General features: G+C 47.8%; 1 protein-coding gene across 1 annotated transcript in view; it reads right to left on the bottom strand.

Moving 5' to 3' along the window:
• Nucleotides 1-24,847, bottom strand: part of LOC147452081 (pyrimidine d) — a 69,074-nt gene that overhangs the window by 2,896 nt on the left and 41,331 nt on the right. Inside the window, exons 2-4 of the mRNA XM_086517879.1 lie at nt 6,414-6,496; nt 5,855-6,178; nt 5,263-5,521 (exon numbers count right to left, since the gene is read on the bottom strand). Of these exons, the coding sequence (XP_086374005.1) occupies nt 5,263-5,521; nt 5,855-6,178; nt 6,414-6,496 (666 nt within the window). The remainder of the gene's footprint in view (nt 1-5,262; nt 5,522-5,854; nt 6,179-6,413; nt 6,497-24,847) is intronic.

Genomic DNA, 24,847 nt, shown 5'->3' with positions numbered 1-24,847 from the left:
TCTCTCTCTCTCTCACGCAGCCTCTCTCTCTCTCTCTCTCTCTCTCTCTCTCTCTCTCTCTCTCTCACACACACACACACACGGATACATACCCACACACACACTACACACATACACGCATACACACACGTACTCCCTCTCTTCCCCTTCTCCCCTCTTCTTCACAATATGAAGAGAGGGTAGTTACGAAGACAACCATGTCTTCCCCCATCATCAAGACGCCAACATCGACAATGAAGACAACCTTCATGCTCACGAACAAGAGGCTTGCACAATTGGAGAAGGACATGAAAGAATGGCGGATGGAGAGAGAGAGATATGGGAGGAGGAGAAAGCCACCTTCATCAAGCTATGGAACGAAGAGGAGGAGGACATGAGAGCGGAAATCCAAAATCTCAAAGAGGAGAAGGAGAGAAGGGAACGGGAGAACGAGAAGGAGAGGGAGAGATGGAGGAAAGAGCAAGAAGAGATGAAGGCACAAATCGATCTCCTTCATGCTTCCATCACATCCCTCACCCCCGAGGAAGGAGAGATTAAAGAGGAGGCTAAGGAAGCCCTCAAGGAGGAGATCACCAAAGCCCTCACCGCAAGCATTGAGGACAAATTAGAGGCCACCAAAGAAGGATGGGTCGAAGTGGTCAAAAAGAACATCAAGAAGGTAGCAAGAGAGGAAGCCCAAAAAGATGAGGTACTCATCGTACACACAACCATTGAGGAGGAGAAGATGCGACAAGCTCGCCGTCTCAATGTGCGAGTGACCGGCATCAAAGAAGAAGAAGGGTCTACACCCGAGAGCGATGGGAAAGCTTTATGCAAGAAAGTGGGATACAAGGAAGAAGAGATCCCTTTCTCCAAAGTTTGGAGAGCCAGCAAAGATCCAAAGAAGAGAGCTCTCATCCTCCAATTCGCCTCCGAGGAGTCTCGAACTTCTTTCCTCCGAAAGAGGGTCATCTTGAGAGGGCTAGAAGGCCCCCCGATTTATCTTGATGATGACCTCACAAAGATGCAACAAGATCACCGTCGCGCGTGCATGCCTAGAGTCCACCAAGCCCGCAAAGAAGGGAAGAAGGCAGTATATCGAGATGGTAGGGTTATCATTGATGGCAAGACCATCGCATAGGGACTCGCGGCCTGTGGGACACACGAGGAGATTCATGTCACGGTTTGGAATTGCAATGGAGACCTATGGACACACCCAGAGAGACTTGAGGAGGTGATGAGAGGTCGAGACATCATTCTACTTACAGAGACACACGAGAGCCCAGAGAGAGGGTTACCACGGATACATGGATTCCAGTGGGAGTCTCTACATCGGGGATGTATGCGCCAGCACACCACTCGCGGCTCAAGAGGAGTGGCCATACTCTTTAGACAGGGGCTTCACAGCAGACTACAGATTGTTGCCCAAGACCCACCCCGCTACATGTGGATTCGCCTCGAGCTCTCACGAGACAGGATCGTCTACATTGCCCTTTGCTACTTTGCTCCCACAGGCTCCAGATTCGCCCCTATTGAGCAGGAGTCACCGTACGCATGCCTCACGGAGGAGATTATGGAGTACTCCACACTGGGTGAAGTCTTCCTTATGGGAGACTTCAATGCTCGTACGCGCAGTGAGCAGTGTGAGGCATATGACCACGAGGACCCAGAGGCACTACACACTCTAGATGAGGAGGCTACTATGAGAGATACAGCAGACAGAGCTCCAGTCACAGCCTACGGACGACATCTACTTCGACTTGGCTCCCAGCACCGTCTCGTTATTTATAACGGGATGGTCCAGTGGCCCACCTCAGGGGGCCTGACTTGTATGCCACATGGAGTTGCAGAGGGAGGGGGGAGTACAGTCGACTATATTCTGGGACCCAGGGAGGCTACACACCTTATCACATCCTTCACCATTCCACCCATACCCATCGGAGCCGACCACACATACCTCTCTTTCTCCATCACCGGAGATACCATCCCACACAGCTCCACAGCACACACTCCACACACCACCATCCATTTCACACATGAGCTAGCCTCTCTTTACTCGGCCGAGGTCGAGCATGGCCTATGCCTCCTCCACCCATCCACACCACTCTCAATTCTCACATCACATATCTCTTCCGTTCTCCACACTTCAGCTATTAGCTCTTTTCCACACACCACTCACACAGGACGCACTCCCCCCCCCGGGACTATGCCTCAGAACCGCTGGTATGATGATGAGTGCAGAGAGCTATACCGACGCCTCCGTGCACAGCGAGCCTTAGGAGAGATCACAGAGAGAGAGGCCAGACGGCATATGAAGACGCTGACACGCCAAAAGCGGCGAGCATTCGAAGAGGCACAGGAGCTTGAGCTATACCGCCTATTCATGAGCATGGATAGCGCGCCCTGCGCGAGCCACGTCCGACTACAGCTATTGAGGATCCACAGATATGGCATGATTATGCAGAGCGACTTTATGAGGTGCCAGGGCAGCCTCCTATCCCACAGCCACACGAGCCACGCCCCACGTGCTCCTCCTTCTTTATAGCAGAGATGGTAGAGAGGGCCATACGCCGCATGCAGCACAGACGATCAACTGACCATACTAGATTACAGAGTGAGCACATCATTTATGCGGCCTCCACTATAGCCCCGTTGATTGCACATGTCTTCAACCGGGCTATAGGGGAGGGCTTCCCAGAGGAGTGGACACAGCACACCATAGTGCCTATCCACAAATCTGGCGACACCCTGGACCCAGGGAGCCACAGGACTATCATGATTGGCCACACGATGGCCAAGCTATATGGAGCAGTACTTGAGGCACAGCTCAGCTGCTACGCAGAGATCGAGGGTTTACGAGCTCTAGGCCAGGCAGGTTTCAGACGAGCTTTCTCCACCACTGATCACATCTTCGTTCTGCGCTGCCTCATTGATGGGGCAAAGGCGCGGAAGAAGAGGCTTTACTGCTGCTTTGTGGATTTCCGCAAGGCCTTTGACACAGTCCCACGCGAGAGACTCTTCCAGCGCCTTCACAGTATTGGGGTACCAACAGAGATGATTTGGGCCATATATGCTCTCTACGAGAGGGTGACGGGTCGAGTTTGTTGCCCAGGCGGTTTTTCAGAGACCATTGCTAGCACCATTGGTGTTAAGCAAGGATGCCCACTCTCCCCGACACTCTTTGGGCTCTACATCGACGAGATCTCCGACTACATACTGCGAGCAGGGAGAGGGGAGCGACTTGGCAGGTACTCCGGTCCACATCATGTTATATGCTGATGATATTGTGTTGATTTCAGAGTCACCCGAGGGCTTGCAACGCCATCTTGAGGCCTTGGACGAATTCAGCACACACAGGGGGTTGACTGTGAACCTTGGCAAAACCAAGGTTATGATCTTTCACACATCCAGTGCAGTGAGGAGCGCTGCCACCTTCACAGCAGCAGGAGGACAGGTTGATGTAGTCACCTCCTATGTCTACCTTGGCATCACATTCACCAGCCTACCAGGACCCTTCACTATGAGCAGGCTGCTGCTGACAGGCTCACCCGAGGATATGCAGCTCTGGCCATGCTAGAGCGGAGATGCCACCAGGCACACTTTCAGGAGCCCCGCACGAAGGGGTGGCTTTTCGACACCTTAGTCACCCCGGCCTTGATGTACTCGGCAGCAGTATGGGCACCAGGATTGACAGCTGACCAGTGGACACAGCTTGAGAGGCCACAGGTATGTATGATCTCACGCTTGCTCCGCAGCAAGAAGACAGTGCCACATGACATTATTAGAGCCGAGCTCGCCACAACACCTATGGTTGTAGAGGCACTATTCCAGACAGTCTGCTTCATCCAGAGGATGAGAGAGCTACCTCCTGACAGACTTACTCGTAGAGCATTTGAGGCAGCTATACAGCTATCAGAGAGTGGGCATGAGAGAGCATGGTACTCACAGGTCAGAGCATGGTTTGAGGGACACGGTCTTGACATGGAGAGCCTACCACCATTCTAGTACGACCCCCACTCACCATATGTTCACCTCTCTCGCAGTGAGAGGAACTTGGTATTGAGACAGGATCTGTGGCAGCTATACACTAGGAGAGTCTGGGAGTCACCTGGCTTGGGGACGAGGATGTCAGATTACAGAGACCAGTCTCTCAACATATTGTCTGGGGGGTTCATACAGAGACCACGCTACATGGACACATATATGCCACATAGCTCACGGGTGGCGATTGGTCAGCTGAGAGTGGCTTCACACAAGTTAGAGATTGAGATCGGGAGACATACTGGTGTTCCCAGGGAGGAGCGAGTCTGCAGAGCCTGCACAGAGGAGGTGGAGAGTGAGGAGCACTTTGTATGTAGATGCAGAGCATACACTGAGATCAGAGGCAGGTATGAGGCCTTATTCAGAGGACAGCCCACTCTCCGAGAGATCATGGACTCTCGAGATCAGAGACAGCTCGGACGTTTCTTACTAGAGATACAGAGCCATCGGGACACACTACTACAGCCACACACAGCTACACAGACAGAGGGGAGACAGTCGCAGCTCACAGACTTCTTTCAGAGGATTGCCGCCCCTCCCTCACCAGACACTCAGAGGGGAGTGACACTCCCACGGGCGGAGGTGAGCCGAGCTAGACGACGACCACGAGTCACAGGCTACAGGGGTGCGAGCTCCCACCACCGACAGATCGAGGAGATCCGAGCCCGGGAGCGCCGTGCCACTGAGGAGCGAGTGGCTCAGATGAGGGCCGACCCGACAGCTTTCATCCGGGTAGCCTTGGCACCAGACCCGCCCATGTACCACATCTTACATCCCCCCATTAGTACAGGATGGAGCTAGATAGCTTGATGCATTCTCATGATTGTACTACATTGAGCATATAGACATGCATATACCCCTGGAGATAGAGCTCCATCCCTCCTCAGATACTCCACTACCTACATTCAGTTCAGTTTTATATCAGTTTTGTTTCATTTGTCTTTCCGATAGACGGATGACATACACACCATGTACATTTGATTTGTCTCATAGGCCGATTTCGGCCTGACATAGACGTTAAAAATCTTTCTTTCTTTCTTTCTTTCTTTCTAGAAGACAAAGAGCCTAATTTTGCAGTGGGGAAACTCACTCACACACACACACACACACAGGGAAGTGCTCACACTACCATCTGAACTAAGCTCGCTCTCAGAAAGGAGGCTCAAACTCATGGACACCTGATAACGACAAGCATATAATAAACATGTAACACCATGTAAAAACCAAGCCCAATGACTTTACCAAATAGTCTGCATACTGAGACAAAGTGTGCACACCCTGAACATAGTCAGAAGTAGCATCTTCTGTGCTTTTGTTCTTGCCGAGATTGACTCCTAGAAGTCCAGAACTAGCTCTTGGAGCAGGCTTATTCTGATCCCCTTGAACCCATGAAGATGCAGGCACTGACTCAGCCAGCCTGCGTTTTCCATGTTGTGCTCCAAGGCGCTTGGCTACAGCCATGATTCCCTCACTATTGAATCCATATCGATTGATTATGGCCCTGATCATAAACAACAGGAATGCAAATACTTAGGGCGTGCCACTATGAGCAAATCAAAGCAAAACAATGCAGAATAGTTTAAGCAACCAGGTTATTTTGCAACTTCATTCACCCTCCATAAAGCAATACTAGCATTCCAAAATGCATCTTTCGAATGTACTCTCACAACCATCTGAAAAACAACTCTTGATCTTCACTTCAGAGCCCAAGCTATGAATGGACAAAGCACTAAAATCCTAAAGTCCTTTCAAACATGGAATAGAAGATAAGGAATATTTAGTGCAAGAATATTTGGAGTCAGGGAAAGAGTTCAGAAACAACATACATGCTTACCCATGGTCTGGTAGCCTAAAGACACGTGGTTTGGGATTGCCCTCTTGAGAAAGCGGCGTAACAGACCCAACTTCCATAAAGCCAAATCCAATGCCCAACAAACCTTCCACTGCTTGAGCATCTTTATCAAAACCAGCTGCCAGACCAATTGGATTGGAAAAAGCCCGTCCCCAAACATTCAAGTGAAGAATAGGAGGATCTGGACGAGTCTCGCGTGGCACTAACCCATGAGCCGCTGCCTTGATGGCAATTTTATGTGCTTCTTCTGGATCGAGCAATCTAAACAGTGGGTTTATATACTTTGAAGCTTCAAAAGACCATGCACTGCGCAAACAAAAGAAGTATCATTGAGCTACAGGCCTCAAGAATGGAGCAGATTTCTGTATGATCTTCTATAAATAGTTACACTTCACAAGATCTTAATCAAACAAAATGACTATGTTGATATGTATGAAGTCATCCTATGGACTTCCCAGAAATCGTAACAAAACAGAAATTGAGCTTTCATGCTTGCAGGCACACACTATCATGTTTCATAAAGGAATACATGAGCAATAACCTGATGGTTGCCTCATCTGATGTGCCCACATATGCTCCAGTTGCAATCAATGCGCCAATAGCCGTCCCAGTAAGAACTCGTTGCTGCATAAAATAACATATAGCAAGATAAGATCCTGGTGCCAGAGCTGAAGTTGGCTCTCTCTCTCTCTCTCTTATTTTTTTGGAAAAAGTCAGGGCTGTATATTACTGAGTACAATATTACTGGCTCTCTCTCTCTCTCTCTCTCTTCTCTCTCTCTCTCTCTCTCTCTCTCTCTCTCTCTCTCTCTCTCTATATATATATATATATATATATATATATATATGGGGGGGGTGGGTGTGTGCCCGCTAATAAAAGAAAAAAAATGGTATAACCTTTCCATCACCCAAGTGTGGTAGATTGGTTATGCCATTTCCCTCTTGAATAACAAGTCTTCAGTTCAACTCTCCTCATCGGATCGATCTTCAAGGTCTCTTGGGAAAGTTTCCTAGGACGTTAAAATTCTCTTCTTCTTCTTCTTCTTCCTCTTCTTCTTCTTCTTCTTATTTTCTCTCTCTCTCTCTCTCTCTCTCTCTCTCTCTCTCTCTCTCTCTCTCTCTCTCTGGTATAACCTTTCTATCACCTAAGTGTGGTAGATTGGTTATGCCATTTCCCTCTTGAATAACAGGTCCTGAGTTCAACTGTCCTCGTCGGATAGATCTTTAAGGTCTCTTGGGATAGTTTCCTACTATGCTAAAATTCTCTTGGGATAGTTTCATACAATGTTAAAACTCTCTCTCTCTCTCTCTCTCTCTCTCTCTCTCTCTCTCTCTCTCTCTCTCTCTCTCTCCCCACTATTGGAGTAAAGCATGAATGCCCCCTATCCCCGACTCTTTTTGGGATGTATGTGGATGAGTTTTACGACTATGTAGAGCGTCAGGGGGGTAGGGGGGCTCAACTGGCAGGGACATGGATTCCGTTGTTACTATATGCTGATGATATTGTGCTAATTTCTGACTCTCCAAAGGGGATGCAGCGTCATTTGGATGCTCTGCATACATTTGCTCGGCACCCACATTTATGTATGGCGAGGAGACTGTGGAGTACACAGATGCATATACTTATCTTGGGGTAGTCTTTGGTGGACCGGTGTTTTCACTAAGGAGAGCATCAAAGACTAGAATGACAAGAGCATATGCAGCTTTGGGCGGACTGGAGAGGATGTGTTCGCAGGTTCAGTTTCAAGAACCGCAAACAAAGCTTTGGCTTTTTGACACTCTGGTGACTCCAGCTATGCTCTATGGAGTTCAGGTATGGGGACCCTCAGTAGTCCACCATGGGAGATCTGGCAACACAGATGGACGGAGATGTATGGAGAGGCCTCTGGTCCCTATGATCGCTCGGATGATTCGAGCTAAAGCCTCAATCCCACATGAGATTATCCGACCCGAGCTAGCCCCCCCCCCCCCCCCCCCCTCGTGGTGGAGGCATTGATGAGATCAGTATCCTTTATGCACGGTCTATGGGATCTCCCCAGGGACAGATACGCTCGGCTTGCCCTGGAGTCATCTCGACAACTAGCTCTACAAGGCGATACACCATGTTGGTATGGACAAATGCAGCATAATTTCAGTCGCATGATCTCAACATGGATAGATTACCTCCGCTTCAATACTCCCTAGATGCACCCTCCCTGTCTCTCACACGGACAGAGATCACCACCTCATACGTCAGGATCTACTTCAGCTAAATACCAGGAGCACATGGATACAACTGACACAAGAGTTGGGCACGAAGATGGCCTTCTACAGAGAGCATCTTCTCTAACGCACGAAGGACGGCTTTGTAACGAGGACTGCATACATGGATACACACTTATCTCATGGGATAAGATGCGCTATTGGACAGATACGCACATCCTCACATCAGCTCCAGATCGAGACTGGCCGATTTCGAGGGGTGCCGACAGGAGCCAAGATATGTCACCTATGTAACTTACAGCCAGAGACAGAGTTGCACTACACGTCACTGCCCCGCATACTATGAGATACGCGGCCGCTTCCACTGCCTGTTCAGAGAAGGGTTCGGACCTTTTTCTAGAGTCATGAGATACAAGGATCAGAGGTGTCTCGGATTGTTCCTGCTGGAGCTGCGTAGACTTAGGGAGAGCTTGCTGAGGACATCAAAGGAAAGACAGTCTCAGAGACGAATCACAAATTTCTTTACACTAGCCAGAGAAGAGCCAACGGAGCAGTCATTACAGCAGATCTCAGAGCCTACTCATACTAGAGGTACACTACTTGACGGAGCCACTAAGCTTGGCTAATCCAGACGTCCACGACCTCGGGGGGTCTCCCACTACCCACGAAGGCTGCAACAGAAGATACAAATCACTTTAGCTCGACATGCAAGACGCCCACCCAGAGTAACCATGGAGGAGGTCGATGAGATCCGACAGCGACCGATGAGAGATTTCATCGGAACCCACAACCCCCCCTCCCCCCCCCTACTTCCTTTCTCCTTAGTGTTTTAGTGTTAGTTCTTTGTAACTTTGTAATTTCCGTACTCAGACATGGTATCAAATTCACCAATTGTAACTTTTTGGTCTCATAGGTCATTTTGGCCTTTTGAAGACGTTAATATAACATTTCATCTCTCTCTCTCTCTCTCTCTCTCTCTCTCTCTCTCTCTCTCTCTCTCTCTCTCTCTCTCTCTCTCTCTCTCTCTCTCTCTCTCTCTCTCTCTCTCTCTCTCTCTCTCTCTCTCTCTCTCTCTCTCTCTCTCTCTCTCTCTCTCTCTCTCTCTCTCTACCCACCTACATGGACACACATATGTCCCATGGTTTGCGTTGTGTCGTTGGTCAGATACGCACATCCTCACATCAGCTCGAGATTGAGACTCGTAGATTCAGAGGGATACCAACAGACAGCACGTTATGCCGCTTATGCCAGATAGAGCCAGAGACAGAGTTACATTACATATGTCATTGCACACTGTACTATGAGATACGGGGCCGTTTCCACTGCCTATTCAGAGAGGGTTTCGGTCCTTTATCTAGGGTCATGAGTTGTGAGGATCAAAAATGTCTTGGACTATCTACTTGAGTTACACACAATTAGAAACACTTTACTGGGGAGAGCTAGAGAGAGACAGTTCCCAGAGACAGATTATAGATTTCTTTTCACTAGATATGAGACAGCCAGAGGAGCAGCCACCACCGCAGAGCTCGGCTCAGACTCACTCGACCACTACTGGCACTCTTATCGACCGAGCATTGGAGCTACGGAGATCCAAACGACCACGACTGAGGAGAGGAGCTACGCAGCATAGACGGAGACTACATCAAAGGATTCGAGCTATACTCTCTCGACACTCAGAATGCAGATGAGGATGGATCCTCACCATTTCTCCACCACCCATTCTGTCATTGTTTCACATTCACATAGTTCCAACTTGTAGCAGTAGTATTTTGTTCTAGTTTCTTTTGTACCCAGACCTGGTATCAGATTCACTATGTTGTAACAAATTGGTCTCATAGGTCAGTATGGCCTTTTGAAGACGTTAATATAACATTTCATTTTTTTAATTTTCATTTCTCAGCTGCTGGTCGTGACCTGCTGCTGCCTGCTCACCCTCTACACCTGCTCACGTTCGCCCTCTGCTACTCACTTGCACCTGCTCATGTACGCCTGTTGTTAAAGTGCGTAAAAAGCCTACACTAATGCAGCAAATAATTGTGCGGGCAGATACAAGGCAGCAACCAAGGTCGTACGCAGCAGTAACGACAATCTGGCGCACGACTAGACAAGCGAACAGGCTGCGCAGCAAGCAAAGGAAACAGTACTCAGTACTCTCTCTCTCTCTCTCTCTCTCTCTCTCTCTCTCTCTCTCTCTCTCTCTCTCTCTCTCTCTCTCTCTCTCTCTCTCTCTCTCTCTCTCTCTCTCTCTCTCTCTGCGCAGGTGGCTGAGGCTGGCCCAGAGGGCGGAGCGGCGCTGCAGAGCTACTGGCTGCCTGGAGGGGCTGCGCAGAGGCGCTGGAGGCTGTGGCCGGCAGCTGGGCATGCAGACAAAGCAGCCTGAGACACAGCAGCGTGCTGGACAGGTAAGCACAGCAGCGCGCAGGGTAGTGGGGCTCTCTCTCTCTCTCTCTCTCTCTCTCTCTCTCTCAGCAGAAGGGAACTCCAGCAATCAGTCCAAGAGCAGCAGCCCGCCAGCGTTTTCAGCCAGAACTCTATCGTGGGGTCTCTGTGGGTCTTCGCTAGCAACAGGCTATCATCACAGCATCAGTATTCAGCCGTTCAATACTTCCAGCCCGTCAGCACCACCATTATCAGTATTCAGCCGTACCGTCAGTACCCGCAGTTCCACAGCACCATTAGCATCTAGAGCATTCCCATTCATCATGTTCAGCCCAGTACATCATCTTCAGCATTGTATCAGCCAGCCCATCGCGTGGAGCTCACAGCATCAGCCATCGCATATTTAGCCACTACGGGTTGGAGCAGCAGAACCTCATGAGTACTCAGCAGTGTTACTAAACACAAGCAGAACTGAGGGCCTACACAACAGGGGCCGGTATGATGGAGGTCATGAGCGCTTCACCAATTTGCAAGTTCCGTACGAAGGAAACCTTCATGCTTACAAACAAGCGGATAACACAAGTGGAAAGGGAGATGAAGGAATGGAAAGCAGAAATGGAAGGATGGTGGAAGGAGAAGGCAAACCTTCTTCAAATGTTCCTCAACGAAGGCACGCAATGGAAGAAGGAGAAAGAGGACCTGCATGTAGAGATACAAACACTTTAGGCGGATTCACAACCACTCATAGAAGAGGTCTCAGCCCTTAAGCGAGAGCTTGCTGATAGAGCAAGCAAAGGACTAGAGGAAGGTGAATTCCAGCCCTCAATGATTGAGGAAATCAAGGTCATCAAGGAACAGGTACGGAAGATCAAAGAGGAAGAGAAATAGAATGGGGCAAAGACGTCTTCATAGGTGGATGTAAGCACGAAGACACAGAAGAAGGCGGATGAGACCGAGAAATGGATAGAAGTCACTAAGAAAGGGAAAGGGAAAGAAACCACATCTATTCCCACTCCTACAATCATCAACATGACTTTAGAAGAAGAGCAGCGAACAAAGACTAGAGCTTTGCACATACGAATAGCCGGTCTAAAAGACCGAGATGATGTGGAAGGGAAAGTCAAAGAACTTCTCCGCATGATGGGTAGTGAGGCTACTCATACGAAGGCATGGAGGGTAGGGAAGAAGACACAAGGAAATGGGGAGACTTCAAAGGAAAGAGCTATAATCATGCGCTTCCCATCCATGGAGGCAAAGAAGGACATTTTGAAGAAGCATCCTATACTAAAGAAAACGGGCATATTCCTTGGAGATGACCTCACACTCACACAGCTTGCTCATATGAAAGAAGTTATGCCCGAGATAATGACAGCTCGAGAGAAGGGGAAAGTGGCCTTCTACAGGGATGGACGAGTGGTTATTCTGGAGAAGCGCCCCGCATGACAGTGCGAGACTTGTGGGACCACACTCAGAGTGGCTACATGGAATTGTAATGGATCTTTGCGCCTTGATGTAGGGGCCTTTGAGGATAGTTTCACAGGGAGAGACATCATTTTCTACTCTGAGACACATGAAGCCCCGAGGCAGTCCATGCCCCATGTGAGCGGATACAAAAGGGAGACAACTTGCAGACAGGAGACTAGATCAAAGCACAGAGGACGAGGTTCAGGAGAAGTGGTAGTCTTATTGAGCTACAATCTCTGATACATATAGCTCGGAGGGATGAGCATGCTAGGTACATGTGGGTGAGACTGAAGGCAGAGACAAGCAAATATCTCTACATTGCTATTTGCTATTTCCCTCCTAGTACGTCCGTATATGCATCACCTAGAGGACAGTCCCCCCTTCTCTATTTTGGATGATGATTTATGGGAGTTTTCCAGAGATGGCGACATTATTATCTTGGGGGATTTCAATGCTAGGACTGTCCATCACCAGACAGTACACTATGATATCTCAGAGGAGTTGATGCAGGAGCTTGATATTACAGAAATGGGTCTATCTAGATTATCACAGGATGAGGAACACACTGAGTATGGCAGATACTTGATCAATATGGGGACTACACATGGATTGGCCATTTTGAATGGCTTATAGAGATTCCCTGCAGCATCAGGTGGTTTTACATGCTTTCCACATCGTCATGGCGCTAGTACAATGGATTATGTTATGGGTCCGCCAGGACTCATTCCTTCCTTTCAAGATTTCATGGTGGGAACTAGGCCAGTTGGGGTAGCAGTCGATCATGCTATCTTGTCTTTCACTCTATCGTTCCAGTTCAACACAGCTCCATTAGGAGAGGCCTCCACACATACTCGATATACTTTCACGAGGGAGACGGATCACGTGTACACTGATGAGATATACAGGCAGCTATGCACTCAAGAGCCAAAACGACCACTAGATGAGCTCACCCAGATTCTGAGAGAGATGCTCCATGATGCAGCATCAGAGGCATATCCCCACAGCCAGCCTACACGCAGACGATCTGGTAGCATGCCTCAGAATAGTTGGTATGATGAGGAGTGTAGAGAGACGCGGATCAAATTACAAAGAGAGGTGCTCATGGGTACTACTACACATAGAAAGTCACGGATTATCTTCCGCCGCCTAGTGCGACGAAAGAAGAGGGCTTAGCTATCTCAATTAGAGCATGATCTGTATCAGTTGTTTGAGTCAGGACTCAAGTGAGGCATGGAGGCTTTTCAAGGAGCACTCTCCACCGCCAACCATCACTTCGACAGAGACATGGGGGGAATATGCTACATCTCATAGTTACCCGGAACGGGAACGGGGGAATAGGAACGGGAGGGTCCGGAACGGGAACGGGGCTGAAACGGTCCGCTAAAGTAAGGCTTGAACTACCTCCATTCAGCGTAGTCCCAAATAAACTCCTAAACAACCCAAAAACTGCCCTCAAATCTGCCTTCAAACCTGCCCTCAAACTGCACCAAATATGTTCCCCAAGCAACCCCAAATCTATCCCCAAAAGCCTACTTTTTTGTCCCAAATGCCTACTTTGCCCCGTTCCGCCCCGCGTTTCACCGTTCCGCCTCATGTTCCCCCCATTCCGGTTACACTCTCTTCCGAAACGGCGTTCCATTCCCGACTCTGTTTTGGAAACGGGACTCGTCCGGAACACTGTTTCGAAACGTTTGGGTTGTGTTCCGCCCATTCCCTGTTACACTGCTACATCTCTCTATACAGCATCGGGGCAGCCGCCTTTGCCTAACCCTCCATAGGCATGTCCAGAAACATGTACTTTCATTACTGCTGAGATGGTAAGGAAAGCCACTGACAAGATGAAGACAGGAAGAGCACAGGACCATGATGGTCTGGTAGCAAAGCACTTTATCCATGTCCGAGATATGCTTGCAGAGCCTCTTGCTATGATGTTTAATAGAGCCATGTACGAGGGTTTTCCTGAGAGTTGGAGTATGTCCACTATTGTACCTATCTTCAAGTCGGGAGATCCTATGTTTCCCGGGAATTACCGAACCATCGTGGTTGGTCGCACTCTGGCTATACGCATCAATTCTTGAGCATGAATTGAGTGGATGGGCAGAGAGAAAGGGCATACGAGCAGCAAGACAGGCAGGGTTCAGGAGAGGTTTCTCCACTCTTGACCAGATTTTGACACTCAGAGCCATTATTGAGGAGGGTAGACACCATGGCAGGAGGATATATTGTAGCTTTGTGGATTTCCGCAAAGCCTTTGATACAGTGCCACGAGCTAGACTCGTATGCAGATTGCACGACATGGGGGTGCCCACAAAGCTGATCTGAGGGATCTTAGCTTTATACAGGACAGTGGTAGGACAGATACGCACTACTCAGGGCATGTCAAACATGGTTCACTCCACCATTGGGGTGAAGCACGGTTGCCCCCTATCTCCGACTCTCTTTGGGATATATGTAGGTGAGTTTTCAGATTATGTACAGGCAGAGGGTGATAGAGGTGCTCAGCTTGCAAGGACATGGATTCCGTTGCTATTATATGCTAATAATATTGTGCTGATCTCAGATCCTCCAGAGGGGATGCAGCGTCATTTGGATGCATTGCATGTATTTGCACGCGACAATGGATTGTCTGTGAACCTTGGTAAGACCAAGGTAATCGTGTTTTAACACCACGGCGCAGTGGGTAAGGAGGTCCGCCCCCACTTTTACATATGGTCGAGTGTCACAAGGCCGACACCACGTGCCAATAGAAAAGAACAGACTGAACAACTTTAAGCACTTCAAATAACAACTGACTGAAATAGAGAGAGACGACACGCGACACGGAGTGACGGAATTCCGCCCCAGAGAGTATTGGCCCCAAACCTTGGCGCCCCTTTCGGTATTTCTTTATATTGCATCAACAAAGTACAAGCCAGTACTCCAGACTCTGCACCTTCTTCAGGAAGCATGCCAGATAATGAGCCCTAGCCTCATATTTAAAGGCCCTTGACCTGAAAAGCAGTTACAGTAAAAAGCCTTTAAAACTCAAAAGCTTCTGGTCCAAAAAGCAATGCCAAAAGCTGCCAACGTAATTTACGAAAATCCGTCCAACCTGCCACGTCATCAACCAACGCAAAACACGGAAATCCGTACAGCCTGCCACGTCATCATGCCGGTGCAATTTTCGAAAATCTGCCACGTCATCAGTTTTTGCGTGTGCACGGGTCCTCTTTATTTTAATCCTTCATGTCACTTGGGGCCCCATCGAACGGGGTCCCCATAAGTTGGTAGGACTTCTTCTGTTACTTGTTCTTCTTAGGGTTTAGGCCCCTTGGCCGACATCTGCAAGTTGGCTCCCTTCTTCAGAGCTTTGACATGTCAGCAGTTTGTTACATCTCCCCTTCTTGAAAGAGAGTAATCGTCCGCGATTACAACATATCTGCAAAACAACTCAAGTGAGCTCAAAAAAAAAAAAAAAAATCGAGGGACGATCAGTCTGCTCTTTTTATTAAGGAGTTACTTTCTCCTTTCGGCTGTTTTGATCAAGGAGTTAGCTTCTCCTTTCTTCCCGATCAGAACTCTTGATATTCCGGCGTAGTAAAAGTAGCCATCTTACTGAGACCGTACTGATCTTCCACGAGTGTCTTGATGCACTAAAATTACATACCCAGGCAATCTCATCCAATTAGGAATTTTCAGTAGTTGGCACATCACAATGCAACACAAATGCTTACATATGCATGTTACAAGACATAGAAACATAAAGCCGCCGATGAACACTCCTCCCGCATAACCTAACAAGATCCGGGCCGGGAGATATTCAACGACTCCCTCATCATTCCTCCCGCATAACCTAAAAAGGTCCGGGCCGGGAGATAGAGGCCTTTTACAACCAAACGCCCCCAAGACCACAGCCTGCGTTGTTTGGAGGTGCTGAGAGTAACCACTGCTCAGACTTCTTAATACTCCTCCTGCATAACCATCCAGGTCCGGGCTGGGAGTCACAACAACAATTATTTTACAAGCATATAACCAAACGCTCCCCAAGCATCGGCCTGCGTCGTTCGAAGGTTTTCAAACATACAACAAAACGCTCCCCAAGCATCGGCTTTTGTCGTTCCGAGGTTCAAACAATACCAAAAGATTATTTCTCACTTCTCCACCCGGGAGTAAAATCACCAATCATTGAAACCAGTATCAAACCAGAGTCAAACAATTCAAATCGGCACCAAAACAGGTTCAAACAAATACCATCCATTTCAAACAAATTTCAAACAAGATCACCAAACAAGTTCTCATATAGAAGTCAAACTTAAAAAGCAATCTCGACATCAATCGAGCTTGAAAAGTCGATTGACTTTCCATCCTGAAACCCGCACCAAAAATTAGGGTTAGGTTCCTTCCATGAGGTCATAGCCAAGCACAGCATGGTCCGTCAGCTCTTGGACAAACAGTGTTGCTTTGGCGGCAATAGTAGTCCCAAGATAGCAATCGCACTAAACCTCCAAGGTCATCTGCTTGTGAAGAGACATCTACTGAAAGATGTCGAGAAATTTCAAGATATAATCTGCTAGGGTTTCCATGGCAAGCATTTCAGGATACCCCACTCTACCATAAGTTTCACTCCGAAGGAAGACGTCAAAAACCATATAACTTCGGGCAAAATTTTTCTTGAAAGCTTGCCAAGTCCTTAGAAGTGTGTTGCTTGGTAGCTGTAGACATCAACATGTACATGGCACTGCTTTTGAGAAAAACAATGACTCGAAACAAATCTTGGATCCTTCTTTTGCAAGTGATCTTGATGGCTTATGCCCTGTAAGACATGAGCGGTGAAGACGGGAGCGCGCCCGATGCGTAATGAAGGAGGGGAGGGAGTGGCTAATAAGTCCGGGCTGGAGGGCAAAGATACCTCAAATAAATTCCAAAAGTCTGTCTACTCTTTTGTAGGACCCGTGTGCTTTCAGAAAAGCACACGCCTGATGCTTTGATACCGTTGTCACAAGGCGGGCACCACGTGCCAATAGAAAAGAACAAACTGAACAACTTTAAGCACTTCAAATAACAACTGAACAGAAATAGAGAGAGACGACACGCCACACGGAGTGACAGAATTCCACCCCAGAGAGTATTGGCCCCAAACCTTGGCGCCCCTTTCGGTATTTCTTTATATGCATCAACACAGTACAAGCCGGTACTCCAGACTTTGCACCTTCTTCATGAAGCTTGCCAGAGAATGAGCCCTAGCTAGCCTCATATTTAAAGGCCCTTGGCCTGAAAAGCAGTTACAGTAAAAAGCCTTTAAAACTCAAAAGCTTCTGGTCCAAAAAGCAATGCCAAAAGCTGCCAACGTAATTTACGGAAATCCGTCCAACCTGCCACGTCATCAGCCAACGCAAAACGCGGAAATCCGTATAGCCTGCCACGTCATCAGTTTTTGCGTGTGTGCGGGTCCTGCTTTATTTTAAACCTTTATGTCACTTGGGGCCCCATCGAACGGGGTCTCCATAAGTTGGTACGACCTCTTCTTCTGTTACTTGTTCTTCTTAGGGTTTAGGCCCCTTGGCCGACATCTGCAAGTTGGCTCCCTTCTTCAAGGCTTTAACACGTCAGCAGTTTGTTATATTGAGAGACTGTGGAGTATGCATACACTTATCTTCAGTTGTCCGGTATTTTCCCTGAGGCGTGCAACAAATACGTGATTGACCAGAGCCTATGCAGCATTGGGGAGACTTGAGAGGATATGTTTGCAGGTTCAGTTCCAAGAACCTCGGACAAAAGCTTTGGCTCTTTGACACTTTGGTCACTTTGGCCATGCTGTACGGAGTGGAGATATGGGGCCCCTCAATTGATCATCATAGCAGAGCTGGCAGTACTGATGGATGGAGATGTATGGAGAATCCCTTGGTGTCTATGATTTCTCGGATGATTAGAGCCAAGTCCTCAGTAACACATGACATTATTAGGGCGAAGCTCGCTGCTCCTCCATTGGTGTGGTGAAACCGGCCCGTAGGGCGGTAGGCGTTGGCTTTCACCCGATATTCTTTACTTTAGACACACACACACAGAGCACTTTGCAAAGGAGACCTGTAACGGGAAATAACACTTAATCATCCACACGGCTCGGAAGCTAGAATGCTCCAAGCAGACGCCGACAACCTGTAGGCCCCAAAATTGGCGCCCCTTTCGGTATTTCTTTATTCTTTAGGAGGGTAAATTACAAGGTAAGGTCCTGGGAATCCTTCACGTGTATCCACCTAGATACCATTTGATTTGGCCAAATTTCGGCGACATAACAGCCCCAAAACTTGCGCGAAACCAATTCCCCTGCTAGAACTCACTTGCACTGGCGTATACCCTCTGATTCCTGCCCAAAAACAGTAAATTCAGCACGCTGTATTTACTGGTTTTTGCCCTGTTTTCAGCCCCAAACAGTCCCCTAACTATCCTCTGCCAGTGGGGCACGATTCCCAATGGTCCTGGCGTCCGTATGGCTGAAAAACAGTGAAATTACAACCCATACACAGCGCTGATTTTGCACCTGTACGGTGAGGCTATGACCCTCACCAGTGCCTGCTTTGGAGCAGCAGTTAGCTACCCCTGTTCCTGCGCAAGGAGGCTCTTGCCTCAGCACAAAAGCATGAACCCACACAACTGTATATCAGTCAAATGAGTAGCCCTCTTGTGGGGCATCACATAACTGCACGTAGGGGAGAGAGAGAGCAATGTGTAGTGTGCAGGGCATCACTCCTAGCACCACACTGTACATGAGAGGGAAAGGAAGCACTCCATAGCTCTTAACCTGTGACAAATGCTGAAATGAGGCCTCTCCCAGCTTAAAAATCAGCGCCCATTTTTCTACAAGAGGAAACTGCATGAAATTTCGACACTTGGCGCATTTTCAAGCATTTTCCCGTTTCGGGTTCGCCGCTTAAAAATATCCCAACCGACGCGTCAGTTGACTTCGCGGCAGAGTTATAAAATGTTCCCCTAGTCATACCAGAGGTAATGAAATTTCACGGCCCAAAATAGCAGTTTCCTAAATTTTAGGAGATGCTTCCGTTGGGCTCCTACTGGTCTTCTGACCATCTATCCTCATTGGGACCGCATCCAAAAGTGCAATGTGGCCCAACTGTCGGATACTTTTTGTTGGTAGTCCCACCTTGACTTTACGCCTTAAATTGAGTTCACTTCCTAGTATCCACCAACTTGCTAAGTGCGACGGGGGGACCTATATGATCTTGCTCTGAGCCTAGACATCCTCTTACCATACGAATTCCAGTGCCGACCACTTCCCGTCTGCGGGTGAATCTACCGTTCACATTGGCCATACAATGTCCGGCCGTTTGCTACTTCAAAAAGAGGGTCTCAAAACAAATAAAATAAACCCCATTGGAAAGAAACCAACAACCAAGGTTAGCAGTTGCCACATCTCTGTGACATGGTTAATAACTTCCACGTCCTCGTGACATACCCCCCTCTTGAAATCGCAAACGTCCTCGATTGCATAGTATAAATACACGCCATTGATAATCTTGTGCTATTAACACTCTTTTATCATCGCATGTATCCGCAAGAAAGGTCGTAACATACATAGATACAAATGACTTAATGAGGCCTTCATACTTTTGCCATTTTCATCTATGGCACTGAATTCATATGTACATTTGATGTACTAGCTCTATCATTACCCCTCCTTTGCACACGTTGGGTTGGGGCATAAGTAGGCTGTAACCCAAAGGCTTCAAGGTAAAGCTGCAATACATTTGGTGACTCTGACAGTTCATGCTCTTCCATCCACTTTGCATCCATAGGCGGATAGTTCTTGAACTTCACCAAATAGCGTCTTGCAACTTGTCCTTTAACTTTTCTGTCCTTATGTGCCAAAACTTGCTCAGGTAGCAGGATCTCATCAAGTTCCTCAACTTCTGGCTGATCCTCAACTGGCATATCTTCTGGCACATCACCCACGAAGGGTCTTAGAAGACTCACGTGAAACGCATTATGAATCTTCCATGCATCAGGCAATTTCAGCCTGTAAGCCACATCGCTGATCTTGTCAAGCACTTGAAAAGGCCCATAGTAACGCATGCTGAGCTTAGGAAACAGCCGTTCCTTGCCCTTCATCTTCTTTAACCTTGCCTTTTCGAACCTTAACAGAACCCAATCACCAGGTGATAGTAGCAATTCACGACGGTGACGATCAGCAGCCTTTTTCTGCTTTGCCTGAGTCTTCTCCAAGGCAACTTTAATCTTCTTATACATCTCATCCATGTTCTCAACATATCGAACTGCCTCAAAGATCTTGTTCTTTGTATTCAAAATGGGAGGAACCTTTTTGCCGCCTTCAACAATCTCAAAAGGTGCTTTGCCAGTAGACGAATGCACCATATTATTGTACGCATACTCAAGCATAGGCAAATATTGTTCCCACTTGCCCTTATTATCTGACACATAGCATTTCAACAGATCTAGGACAGTAGAATTAGCCTCTTCTGACTGTCCATCAGTTTGTGGATGAAACGAAGACGAGAATTTGAGCGTAGTGCCCATGTTCTCAAACAATCCTCTCCAGAACAAACTGGTCATGCGAGGATCACGATCACTGATAATCGATTGTGGCATACCATGGTACTTAAACACATTGTACATGAACAAGCGTGCCATCTGATCAGATTTTATCTTCTTCTTGACAGGGATAAAATGGGCTTGCTTACTGAACCTGCAGATAATGGTCCATATACCATCATTCCATGTTGGCGTTCTTGGAAGATCAAAGATAAAGTCCATAGCAATGCTTTCCCATGGCTTATCCGGAATCGGCAGTGGTTGTAACAACCCTGGTGCCTTTTGCCTGTCAAACTTGACCTTTTGGCAAACTATGCATGCTCGCACAAAGGCATCCACATCTCTCCTCAAGGTAGGCCAATAGAAGAATGTCTCAACCGCCTTAATTGTTGCATCAATGCCACGATGCCCTGCATACGGTGGGACATGACTCTCTTCCATGACCTTATGTCGCAGTGGCCTAGTGACACAAAGTCTGCCATGCATCATCATAAAACCATCTCTGAGGAGGTGGTGCTCGTGATGTTGCCCCTCTTGTAACTGTTCAAAGATCCTTGCAAAATCTTCATCAGCAATATACTGTTCCTTCATGTCATCTAACTCATGATGATAAGGAATTGACACAGCTGAAATTTGTGGCTTTCTTGATAACGCATCAGCCACAACATTCTTCTTGCCTTCCACATGCATAATCTGGAAGTGGAACATGGAAAGAATGTTTGCCCATCGCATATGCTTTTCCGATAACTTTGACTGTGTCAAGAAGTATCGCAAGGCCTGATGATCTGTTTGGACAACAAAATCAGCACCTAAGAGGTAGTGCTTCCAACTAGAAAGCGCATGAATAACAACCAAGAGCTCTTTCTCATAGACTTGCATAGTCCTCTCTGGCCCTTGCAAAATTCGGCTTTCATAAGCTACTACCCGTCCATCTTGCATTAGCACTGCTCCGATGCTACTGCCACACGCGTCACACTGGACCACAAATGACTTCCTGAGATCTAGCAGAACAATAACTGGATCTGAAGTCAACTTCTCACCAACGTGTGACTACTATCTATCCTTTTTGTTGATTTCTTTCTTATTATTTATTTACTTTCACTTTTTGGAAACACCCCTCGGGAAATCTAACTGCCCTGCATTGCATAGCTAGTGTGGAACTGTCCAGAGGGAGTCCAGGCCTGAGGGCAAGAGAGCACTAAGGTTGGACAAGGACTATGGTTAGCCAAGTGGGGTCATTGACTAGCCAAAGTGGAATCCTTTGCTACAGAGGCTACATTTCAGTTCTGGATGTGGCCGCAGTGTACAAAGAGGGTCGGATGACCTAGAAAGATACAATGGCAGCATCTATTTTGGGACCTGAAAATGTGTTGACGTCGTTACCTCCGGAATGACAAGGGGAACATTTTCTTACTCTGCCGTGAAGTCAACTGGGCAACCGGTTGGGAGATTTTTAGGCGGCAGCCCCGAAACGGGAAAATGCTTGTAAATGTGCCAAGTGGCACATTCTGGTGCACTTGCCTCATGCAACAAGAAGTGGCGCTGAATTTAGGAGGGGGAGAGCCTCATTTTTCAGAGTTGTCACGGGTTAAGAGCTATGGAGAGCTTGCTTTCCCTCTTATGCACAGTGCGGTGCCAGGAGTGATGCCCTGCACGCTACGTACTGCCCTCTCTCTCCCCTTTGGCAGTATGTTATGCCCCTCTAGTGGGCTCTTCATTTGACCAATGTACAGTTGTGTGGGTTCATGCGCGATTGCCGAGGCAAGAGCCTCTTGCACAGGTACTGGATTAGCTAGCGGCTAATCCCCCCGCAAGTACAGGTGAATTCGAAGAGGTTTCACGCCAGAAATCTTGTCCGATTCAAAGGGCAAGTAGCCCTACAGGTGCGGGAGCTCGAGGACTTGCTACGGATGCGGCCGGCACGCGAAACGGAGCCCGAGACAGTAAATTACAGCCTGCTGTGTATTTTTGCAGGTTTAGGGTTTTGGCCCTAAACGGACCCTAATACCCTGAGGAGGTTCGGGGACGCAAGGGGACCGCTATACAGGTGATCTGGTGCATTTTCAGGGCTGAAAACAGAGAATTCAGCGTGCTGCAGATTCTCGCCAGGTTTTGCAAAGTGCCCGTATGCGACGGGAAAGTCAGTCAATGCGTGGGAATACTGACTGTGAAGGGTTCTAGTACAGTTATGCTGCCGAAATCGGGCTGGAACAGTGGAAATTCAGCTGAATTTGTGCGGGGCAGCTTGTAGGGAACCACAGCGTTTATTCCCTCTTTTGAACAATAAAGAAATACCGAAAGGGGCACCTAAGTTAGGGGCCAATCTGGTGTCGGTCTACTCATACAGGTGCAATCTAGCAACCTGTATCCCTCTCCCCTTTGTTGTGTCTTGAAAGTACAGGTAAAATAGACGACTAATAATGGGTGAAAGCTAAATCAAGGTTTAAAGTAAAGTCTACCGCCCTTTTTGGATTGAACAGGCCGGTTTCATGGTTCCATCGACGGGATTAAATCACTTTTTCCCATAGAAGTGAGCCTTGTTCAGTTTTGGGCTTGAAGACATAGGGGATCATAGACCAGACACAGGGAATTGCAATTATGGCTGAGAGACCAGATGATGTGACTGAAGAGGTTTCCTCTTCACAGGGTCAACAGACACATGAAGTGGGTGAGTCCTCAAGACCACCACAGACAGATGACGATATATTCAGGACCCAGTTGGCTACTGCTGTGGCTATGTTCACACAAGTAATGCAGAACCCGAGGTTTTTAGCCTTTCTGCAACCTCTTGTTCAGTCTTAGCAAGTTGGGTCACTGGATCATATTCAAAAGCCTGTTAAGGCTCGAGCACAGGTGATTCATACCGCACAGTCAATGGAAACACCTGTACACTTGACGGAGAACATGCAGTCTCCACAACCTATGCCTAAGGTGCAAGAACAGGTGGCTGAGATGCCAGTCTTTCAAGCTGTACCAGTTCAGCCCGCCACCTTTCAGCAGCCTATAGCTGGTTCTAATAGGCAGGGAAGCAACCTACAGGCTATGCAACAGGTCTTCCCACCACCTTCAGTACACCCTGGCTATTTTGGAGGTGGATCGGTATTCCAGAGCATGGCTGGTCATGCACCTGGAAATCAGTTTTATACGCCAGGAACAGTGTTCGGGGGTGCTCAAACGATGATGCCTAACCCCATGTACAGTGTCATGGGTATGCAACCAGGGTTTCAGAGCACTCAGGGCCAATTTGGGATGCCACAGGCAAATTTTGGTATGGCTGGAATTACAAATCAGCAGCCAAATATGGTATTTTCAGGTCAAGTTAATAGCAGCCAAGGAACACAGATGAACCCTAATAGTGTTCCCATGTTTCAGTCACTTCCATATGACAATTTAACGCCGCTGGAGAGGCCAACTCCGTACAAAGAAGGTGGCAAAGGTGTGTCTTTCACGACCTTTACAGGGTTTGATGACAGGAAGAAGGCTCTCTCATTCCTCCAGCAGTTTGACAAGGCCTATGCAGGGGGAAACTTTACAGAGGCTTCAAAGGTCCGCAAGGCAGCCACTTTCTTGACAGGGAATGCGGGACAATGGTGGACAACTTTATTGCTTCAAGGGCAAGCTCCGTCCACATGGATTTACTTCAAGCAGATTTTTGCAGCAGCATGGTTATCTGATGACTTTGAAGCAAATGTCATGACAGAATGGCACCAGCTAAATGCTGCCACTTGCAGAAATCTGGATGATTACAATCGGAAGTTTTGGAAAGCTCTACTTCCAGTAACTTCCTATAGGTTTGTGCCATTGACAGAACAGATTGAAAAATATTGTTGTGGCCTACCTAAAGGATTGAGAAAATACTGCACGAAGACAAAAGTCACTACTTTGACGCAGCTCATCGAGGTAGCAAACACTAGCAATGGTTTGCTCTAGGGAGAAGATTGTGAATTTAACACTAGCTTTAAGGCAGGATCAGGCAAGAAAAATTCAGCCAAGAAGCACGTTCCCAATGAGGCTCCTAAAGGGACTCAGGAGTCGGCCAACGCAGGGAAAGACAAAGCTACGGCTGAATCAGAAAAAGGACCAGCAAAGAAATGGAAAAGACGTTTTCCTCGCAAGTCAGAAGAGCAAAAGAAGGTCCTGAGGACAGAGAACAAATGCTTTATAGGTGAGCAACCTGGCCACATTGCTTACAATTGTCCTACAAAGAAAAGACCAGCTGATTCTGATGACAAGGAAGACAAGAAAGGAAAGAAGCCCATGGCTGGTCTAGTGTCAGATATGGTGGGCGACAAGCCAAATTCAGATGCAAGTGAGCTTTGCAGAGCATGGGGAAAGGTCAGGGATCAAACAGTGCTTATCTTCTTTGATCCAGGTGCCAAAGCCAACT

Source organism: Adiantum capillus-veneris, chromosome 8, assembly GCF_014529385.1.
Source record: "Adiantum capillus-veneris isolate H3 chromosome 8, ASM1452938v2, whole genome shotgun sequence".
NCBI lineage: Eukaryota > Viridiplantae > Streptophyta > Polypodiopsida > Polypodiales > Pteridaceae > Adiantum > Adiantum capillus-veneris.
Note: the sequence above shows the minus strand (reverse complement) of the source record. Positions and strands in the feature narration are given on the sequence as shown.